The sequence below is a fragment of the Engraulis encrasicolus genome, chromosome 22, assembly GCF_034702125.1.
Source record: "Engraulis encrasicolus isolate BLACKSEA-1 chromosome 22, IST_EnEncr_1.0, whole genome shotgun sequence".
NCBI classification, from domain to species: Eukaryota; Metazoa; Chordata; class Actinopteri; order Clupeiformes; family Engraulidae; genus Engraulis; species Engraulis encrasicolus.
The window spans coordinates 7,977,746-7,987,103 of NC_085878.1; the positions used below are offsets into that span (position 1 = coordinate 7,977,746).

General features: G+C 43.3%; 1 protein-coding gene across 1 annotated transcript; it reads right to left on the reverse strand.

Moving 5' to 3' along the window:
- Positions 1 to 2,867: 2,867 nt before the first annotated feature.
- LOC134438703 (GPI-linked NAD(P)(+)--arginine ADP-ribosyltransferase 1-like) lies at positions 2,868 to 9,137 on the reverse strand. The gene is made up of 4 exons (XM_063188322.1): positions 9,078 to 9,137; positions 5,436 to 5,874; positions 4,767 to 5,046; positions 2,868 to 3,809 (listed from the first exon to the last, which is right to left on the reverse strand). The coding sequence occupies exons 1-4, from the start codon at positions 9,135 to 9,137 to the stop codon at positions 3,674 to 3,676; spliced, it is 915 nt and encodes a 304-aa protein (XP_063044392.1). The 3' UTR covers positions 2,868 to 3,673.
- Positions 9,138 to 9,358: the final 221 nt, after the last annotated feature.

Here is a 9,358-nt window from a genome sequence, read left to right on the forward strand (position 1 = left end):
ACGCACTCTGGCAGAACACCCTCTACCCAGAAGCACACTCAGATGGAGCAACATTTAAAGACAAGCATATCCTCGCTTTCTGACAGAGACTTCCTATCTCCACCTTTCAGAAACAAATTCATTATTTATTGAATTGGAAAAATATAAATGAGCACAATTGGTCAGTTTCCATGAGTATATGAGTTTTAAAAATGATTTAGAACCCACTTTTAATGATGAAATGTTTATTTATGTAGAATATAGTGGCTATAGTGGGATTGTTTTAAAAGATATAACAGAAAGTGGACATACAAGGTTTCTGTCGGCCAGTGACGACATCGAGATGGAACACTGTAAACCAGGGATGTCAAACTCAGGCCCGGGGGCCAAACTGGCCCGCGAAGCCATTTTATTCGGCCCGCGAGATCATTAAAAATATCTATTACAGTTGGCCCACATACACCTTAATGTATAGCGTACGTGACTTGAACATGAAATTTGCTGTGTCACGGGATGTGCAGACACATTTGAACTAACAAATATGACGGGAAAGAGTGTGTGTGAAATTTAACTATGAATATGAAGAGCATGTACACACAATTTTAGTCCATTTTTAAAAAAAAATGTTGAGTTTGGCCCGTGACTTTGTTCCAGATTTTGATTTTGGCCCTCAGTCAATTTGGGTTTGACACCCCTGCTGTAAACTGAGAAACACATCTTTCCTTCAGGAACACATATTTACTTCAGGAACACATACCGGTATTTACTTCAGGAACACATATTTACTTCAGGAACACATATTTACTTCAGGAACACATATTTACTTCAGGAACACATCTTTCCTTCAGGAACACATATTTACTTTAGGAGCACATTCATATGGAGACAGCCCATCTCCCAGGACTCCTACAGAATGTCTCATCTGATTATAAAACACAGCACAGACATACCACCTGTGGACTGAAATGTTTATTTTATTTTATAAACCATCGAAAACTGTACAATACGCATGTTACAGTGTTACAATTGTTATGTTACCATGTTACAATATGATGCAATAAATGTAATCGTGAACTATTTCCTCTAAATCCTGATGTTTGTGTTTGTGTGTGTGTGTGTGTGTGTGTGTGTGTGTGTGTGTGTGTGTGTGTGTGTGTGTGTGTGTGTGTGTGTGTGTGTGTGTGTGTGTGTGTGTGTGTGTGTGTGTGTGTGTGTGTGTGTGTGTGTGTGTGTTGATTTCTGTTGTGACAGGCTACCAAAAAGCCATTGACATGCACTAGCCCCCTCTGGAATTATAAGGACTGCTTGGAGTAGGAAAGAAATCTCCACATGTATACAAGACTCTGGTACACAGTGTCAAAACTCCAGGAGCGTTTGAGACAAAATACGCTAGAAAAGTGTTAATTCAACTCCAAGTTTTGGATGACTGTAAAAATTGCAGTGTAAAAAGGTGAATTGTTGATGAATGTACGAAAACAGCATACTGTAGATTGACATGAAGCGTGTAGGCTACAGGGTTTCTTTCATTGTAGTGAGTGTAGTAGTTTAAATAAGAAAAATCTGCATTCACAGGCTACGTCTCATTATTTATTTATAGATTACCACCATGTCCACAAGAAACGCGTTTCGGCTATCAAGCCTTCAGCAGTGCGTGGTCGCACTGTTGAAGGCTTGATAGCCGAACCGCGTTTGCTTGTGGACATGGTGGTAATACCCACAGACATTAATTTCTTCCAAGAAGTTGAGGTCGTCCTCTGCAGTGTTGCCAGATTTTCTACGACAAATACGCCACTGACGTCCTAAAAACAAGCCCAAAAGAAGCGACTGACGGGCGTCGTGAAAACAAGCCCAAAAGAAGCAACCGAAGGGGCGGGTCGTCAGTCGCGTGCCTACTCCGGGAAGACCTTGCTCTTCTTTGCGGGGGTCTGCGTGGCAGCTAAAACTCCCACAAGTGACCACAGAAAGTGGGAGTTAACTTAGCTGTAGTAGGGTCACTTGTAAGGATGAGTGAGAAAAAACGAATTGCCATTGAGAAACTCATTCAAACACATTCAAATCACTGGCAGAGCAGGAGAAAACAGCAAGCCCAACCCTGAAAAGAACAAGCCCCAAAAAAACGCAACCCGCGACTTTGCAAAATTGAAAGCGACTGCTCAAAAAAAGAAGCCCAAGGTCGCTTATAATTAGAGATGCACCGGATCCAAGATCCGGTTCCGGATCCGGCAGGATAATAGGGTTTTTCACAGGATCCGGATCCGGTTCCAGGATCCAGGATCCGGTAGCCGAGGCTTTTCAGTCAAAATAGTTTGAGCCAACGTGATAAAAAGGGCCCACGTGTGTGAGTAGGCTATGTGTTTCAACCCTTTCGTAGGATCCGGTATCCGGTTCCGGATCTGGCAGGATCTTAAGCAGTGGATCCGGTATCCGGCAGGATCCTAAAAATCAGGATCCGGTGCATTTCTACTTATTATAATAAGCCGACTTGGCAACACTGGTCCTCTGACAAACTAAGTGAGTGTAGTAGTCCCACCACTGAACAGCATTATCTCTCTCAGCCATTCACATCTGGTGGAGGACGGGTGCAGAGGCATGTGTTTGGGTATGATAGAAACAGTAGCATAGGGCGGTTCTCTTACACACACACACACACACACGCACTCACGCACACACAAACACACACGCACGCACACACACACACACACAAACACGCACGCATGCACGCACAAACACACACACACACACACTTATTCTGCGCTAGATGGCATGGGGTGTTTTCCACAGTTTATCAGAATGCAAACCACAGTGGAGAAAGGAAGGAAGCAGAAGGGGGGGGGGGGGGGGGGGCAGAGTGGGAGGAGATGACGGTGCATGAGGGTTATGCTCTATACTCATGAACAGCCATCCGGTACTTTGCTCCCAAATGTTCGTTACGCCCCTTTATGGGTGAAAACAAACCAAATGTCTCATCAACTTACATGCTACATCGGCTTGCCTAAATGAACACTGTCCATGCTTCAGCCACGGCTTTTTGACTATATTATTTGAACAGCCGGCAACACAACACGTTTTCGGCATGTTGCGCGTGAACAACGCTAGTCTACAGGTCCATCATATCTTTCGTTTATTATACCAATTGACTTGCATGGGCTGTTTTCCCCCACAAATGGGCGTAACGCACATGGAAAACGTCACGCCGTTCATGAGTATAGGAGCTGTAGGGGTAAAGCAGGGGTGGGCATCTTTCATGATATGGAGGGCCACATTATGTCATCGTTCACCACCATCAAAGGGCCTCATGACCAGGGATCGGACTGCAACTCACATACCTGTAGCTCGAGATGCAATTGGTTGCTCACTGACTGCTGATATTTTGGTTTGATCCGGAAGAAATGGGAGTATTCTCCATCTGCTAACAGTATAATTACAATGTAGGCCTATTAATTCAGTAGTGTTTTGAAATCTGGCAATTATTCAATTATTTCTTTAATCACGTTTTATCTAAGGGCCGTATTGAATGAGGAGCCAGGCCGCAAGTGGCCCCTGGGTGGCCCTTGGCCACTGTAGCCAATAGGAGCAGGCTGTGAGGGTTTAGTCACATGACCAGAAATGAAGCACTGTAGCCAATAGGAGCAGGCTGTGAGGATTTAGTCACATGACAAGAAGTGAAGGGCTGTAGCCAATAGGCCGTGAGGGTTTAACCACATGACCAGAAGTGAAGGGCTGTAACCAGTAGGAGCAGGCTGTGGGGGTTTAACCACATGATGGATGTTCCCCTGGCAGACGAGGTGCTGGGAGCCATCGCTACGGTGGCTGGAACAGGTGCAGCACTCCTGGAGAGAGGAGACAAACCCAGAACTGTACATTACATGCTGATCACTAAAGGAGACAAACCCAGTAGGCTACTGTACATTAAATGCTGATCACTACCCAGTACTGTACATTAAATGCTGATCACTAAAACCAGAATTGTTGTAGGCGTGGTCATTATTTTTTTTTCTGTCAGATAAGCTACGTTTCCACCAAGCAGTACGGTACAGTACGGTTTAGTATCTGCCGGTGTGGTACAGAATGCTTTGGTATGGTTTGGTACAGTTTGTGTTTCCACTGCAAAAGGAACTACAATCAGCGACAGCTTGGCTGACACATCGAACACAGACAACGAGCGGTTGTTACGTTTTGTGGTTGTGACAGCAATGGGTATTTTTTTCGTTTTCATATTAAAAATGTGACTGCTTATTACACCAAACATGGCGTAACCTCTGGTCGAATCCCTTTTTTTCTCCACTGCTCCAGCTGCTGTGGAGTAAGTTGTGTGTGAGTTGCTGGCAACCATTCTATTTCTTACTTGCCCCCTGTCACTTTTTGCTTTCCGAGACGAGATCAGCCTGTCAGTTATGTCCGTTGGTATTTTAAACTTAATATCGAGAGCAATGTTGATATTTAGGGACCAACGTACATAATCCTTGAACCGTACCATAAACTGGTACCCCTCCTGGAGGGTACCATTTTCCAGTACGGTTTGGTACGCGTTATTGGGTACGGTTCGGTAAGTTTTGTCATGGAAACGCACACAATAGCGAACCGAAGGGGACCGAACTGTAGGCCTACCGTACTGCTTGGAGCAATGGGGGGTTAGGTGCCTTCCTCAAGGGTAGGCCTACTTCAACAATGGAACAAGGTGTAAGGAAGACCTGCAACCTTCTGATCTTAAGAGCACCTCCCTAACCATTAGGCCACAACTTCCTGCCTCATTATACACTAACAGAGTTGTTACAAACCAGACTTACGTGGGGAATAGGTAGCAGTCATGGTTACTGTGGAATCCTATGGATGTCAGTTTAATCTCCTGATCGCATTCTTCTCCGTCGGTCTCCTCCTCCACCCTGAACAGCTCCACAGGGGAGATGAGGAGGTTGGTGTTCTCCGGTTGACAGGCGTGCTCCTGTACGTCCACAACGGAACAGCTCCTAATCTCAAACAGAGTCCCGCCTTCACCTGCGCAGCCCTCCTCCGCCTCTTCTCTTCTGCGGTCCGCAGAGAGGAACTCCCCAAACCGCACTCTGGCGCCTGCATGCGTCAGCATTGTAAAGATCATATTTGTTGTTAAAAACAACACCAACGTTTGTGTTAAAAGAAGAAAACAAAAACAATGTAAATATTCCTCTATATTCTTGCACGTTTACTTTCAATATCAAGAAGTTAGAAAAAAATTACACTAACTTTTAGTTCAGCATTTTCTGTTGTTTAACAGATAAATAACATGAGTGTTAACGCCCCCCATGGTGTCAAATTGAACAATCAGAAAGTGCCTATAGGTGACCACACAAAGCAGTGAGAAATTAACACTTTTGAAAGTGTTAAAATTAAACGCTCAGTTTTCTGTCATGGTGACATGTTAGATGATGACGATTTTTTAAATTTGAATCTGAAATAAAATATTTGCCGTTGTGTAGCACCTGTGTCAGCAGTGTACAGGTCGAAAGACCCAGCGAACACGGTCTGGCACCGTGAGCCGTTATTGAGGAGCCGCATAGCATCCATCAGCAGGAAGTGAAGCGACTTGAACTGAAACTGGTCAGTGTAGACGCTGACATCACTTCCTTTATCCCTGATGGCAGCATTAAACACTCTGGCGAACTTGTGAGTGTTGCCAAACGCTTGGAGAGCTCGGACGTGTTCTGGCAGGCCTTCAGGAACCTGATATGGGCAGGTTACGGGGGAGCTCCATGCGGTCATGAACAGGCTGCTGTGGATGTTGTCTACGTTGTTGAGCTCACTTTGGAGGAGCCCCTCCTCGCCCAAGATGGCGTCCAGCATGTTTTGGCGACATGCAGCGTAGGAGTCATCCACCGCATCTGTTGCCGTGTCCATGGCGATCGTTTTCCCACAGCAAACCTGGCAACACCACCAACAAGAGCAGGGTTACATCCCATTGGTCCGGTGGCCCATTAGTCTGACATCCCATTAGTCCAACCACACATGTTAAAACTATACCAAAACCTAAACAATTCCTTACCCTAACCGTCAGTAAAGGCATGTTTTTGTCTGAAAAGACGTGCCCATCTGTAGCCTAGCCTACCCTTGTAGCTGCATGATTCTCCCGTACGGGTTATTGTCTGTCGGACTAATGGGCTATCGGACCAATGGGCAGACCCACAAAAGCAGATCAACTATAGTAATAGCAAATACATAACAATTACCCATGATAATAGTATATGCATATCAACTATATGATTAGGGTGTACAGTATATGCATATCACAGCAAACCTGGCTACACCACCAACAAGAGCACCAGATCAATTACCTATGGGTATGCATATATGAAGAGTTCAGATGCAAAACCCCCTAACTCCATTTCTGAAGACCTGCACTTATGTATTTTTAGAGAACCCCATTGTTGGTTTGGTTTACATTCATGTACTTGATAATACATATAAATAGTTATATTACATAAATAAAATAAAAAAATATGCAATTTTGATAGCTTTGTATTAAATAAAAATGAATTAAGATTATTTTCTGAAAAGGCACTTAGGGGGTTTTGCATCTGAACTCTTCATATGTATATATTTGCATTGCAGCATTGTATTGAGCACGTTTGGGCAATTGCCCAGGGCCCTGCACAATAAGGGGCCTTGTCATTGCATTGTGGTATTCGATTTCCTGCATTAATGCCGTAAAATTATTACCATATAAAAATTGTTCTTTGCCCAGTGCCTCAGATTTCCTAAAAACACCTCTGAGTGTATGTACATGATATGATATGATATGATATGATATGATATGATATGTACCTGAATGATTAATCTACCATGTTTTTTTTATGTAGTAACCATGGTTCTGCCTTGGTAAGTCATGGTTACTCTAAGTACTCTGAACCAACTGTAGTATTGTTATGGCTTATCCATAGTTTTTTGGGTAACCATGAAAATTGTGGTTCCTGACAATGGTTTAACCATCGTTTTACTGTGAACACTAACAATGGTTGTAAACCATAGTCACAAAAACCATGGTAAATTGTGAGTTTCATGGTCACCCCCAAAAAACATGAAAACCATGAATACCTTCTTGTGGGCAGTCGAGGTGTAATAGTTAGGGGGTTGGACTGAAGATCACAGGGTTGCATCTCACTCTCACTTCACCCTACGCCAGGGCTATTCAATTCGTTTTTTTCAAGTGGGTCACATTTTGAAACCAAGAGGTGGAGGTGGAACGCACATGTCAGCGGCCGCCGCCGGTCACTAGGCCTAGGTGGTAAAATAACTTTTTCTAGATTTTTAAAAGCTAGCTTTAATCTTAACACTGAATGTTCAATCCTAAAAGCAGAGCAGAGATTCACAAAAAAAGAATAATTTGTTGTCCATCAAAACTGCAGTGCTACAGCACTTAGGCTACTGCAATAATCTGCAGGGGTGACTATCATACACTCCCTGGAAAAAGAGGTAACTCAATGGGATCTTCCTGTTTAAATAAAGGTAATAATAAGTTGAAAAAATACTCTGTGCAATACAATTAGCACAATTCTATATTGTAATATTTTGGACACAATATATTGCAGTAATGCACAGTTCAATGACTAATGTTATCCAAACTGTTTCAACCTACCGCGCTGGCTGGTAGTGCGATCAAAAATGCACGTGACATAAATATTTAATGTTTCATTTTCATTTTCGTCGAGTCTGTGTGGCTACAAAACAACAGACACGTCTAGTTTACTCCTTGTATTGAAGGCAGTTTGACAATCCTGTCGCTACCCCTACCGTTGCGGGATACGGATAGCGCAGACCTAGAATGGAACAAAAATCAAAACTAACTGCTTTGACTAACTGTGTTGAGGCTCAAAAGAGAGCATAACCCGCCCGTTGCAGCTTCACTTTAAAACTAGTCAATGCTGCAATTGTCATCCACACCTTCCAATTCAGCTGTAATAAAATACTTAAACATCTTCTCCCTCTCTCCACATGCCCCATGGTCTCGTCTGCACTCCCCGCCTACTCGACGGTTCTTTCTTTCAGGTGGATACGGACATTTAGGCTATGTGCAGTTCAAATGCACAGTCGTATTGTGCAATGTTCATCAGACGTGTCGTTTTGTCAGACTTAGTAGATTTAATTTATTTTAAGAACATAACTTCTAGATGCCGCCTCTCCTCCGTGTTGCATGAACTGTGTTGTCAAATGTCATATCTCCGTAATTTGCTCCGTAAATACAGTTGCTCATTTTTTCAGTCGTCAACTTTTCCACAAGAAGCACAGACCTATAGTGCTACCTCAGTCTCATTGCTGCAGGTGGGAGTTGTTTAATAACTTATTTCAAACACATCTCAAACGCAGGCACCTCGCACAATGCAGCATTGGCACATGAGCTTGTGCCGCACATTGCGTCTTGCGCAACGCACCTCTTCCAAGGACGCAGCCTAATTGAAAATAGGCTATTTGTTGTAGGCATAGGCCTAGTCCACAAACTGGCATATTGAGACGTGCGTCCGGGCCGTATCCGGGCCGCATCTGGCCCGTGGGCTGCCAATTGAATAGCCGTGCCCTACGACTTCTTCCATGGCTGAAGGGCCCTTGAGCAAAACCCCATTACCTTATGAATGACTATACTGTAGGCCTACACTGTGGTTAGTTTTCAGAGTAAAAACATGGTTAATTTTTCATAGTGAAATCATGATTGATCAATAGTCACAAACCATGCTCAAAAAACTATGAAAACCATAATGGTTTATTTTCACAAGGGTACCTACTGTATGATAACAGTTTGCATATCAACTATGATAATAGTATTATATCAACTACCAGTAGGATTACCAAATGATACTACCTGTCATACATAAAAATAATCTATACATTACATTACATTTAGCTGACATTATCCAAAGCAACTTAAAGTTATTTTGATACAGTCCCTGGAGCAATGTGGGGTTAGGTACCTTGCTCCAGGACACTTCAGCCATGGACGGGTAAGGGGGGCGAGGGATTCAAACATGCAACCCTTCGATCTTAAGTCCACCTCCCTCACCACTATGCCACAGCTGCACAAGCACAACACATATAAAAAAATGAAATAGTTTAAGTAATAATAGCAAGAAACTTACTTGATTAGTAGCCGTGGTGAAGAACACAGCTGAGGTACACCATACTATCCAACCCCCCATTGAAACCCTTAACATGTATTCTAAAATAAGCTATAGCCTACACAAACACTCCACTTTAGCTCTTTTAAACTAGGCTGCCAAATTAAACACACTTCACTATCAGTATTCCAAACAAGAGATATTAGCTTGTGTCTGCGTTGCTCCAGAGAAATGGTCATATCTTCTGTGCCTGACACCGCTTCCTTCCTCCAACTATAAAGGAGATAACAGGCAAACTGTTG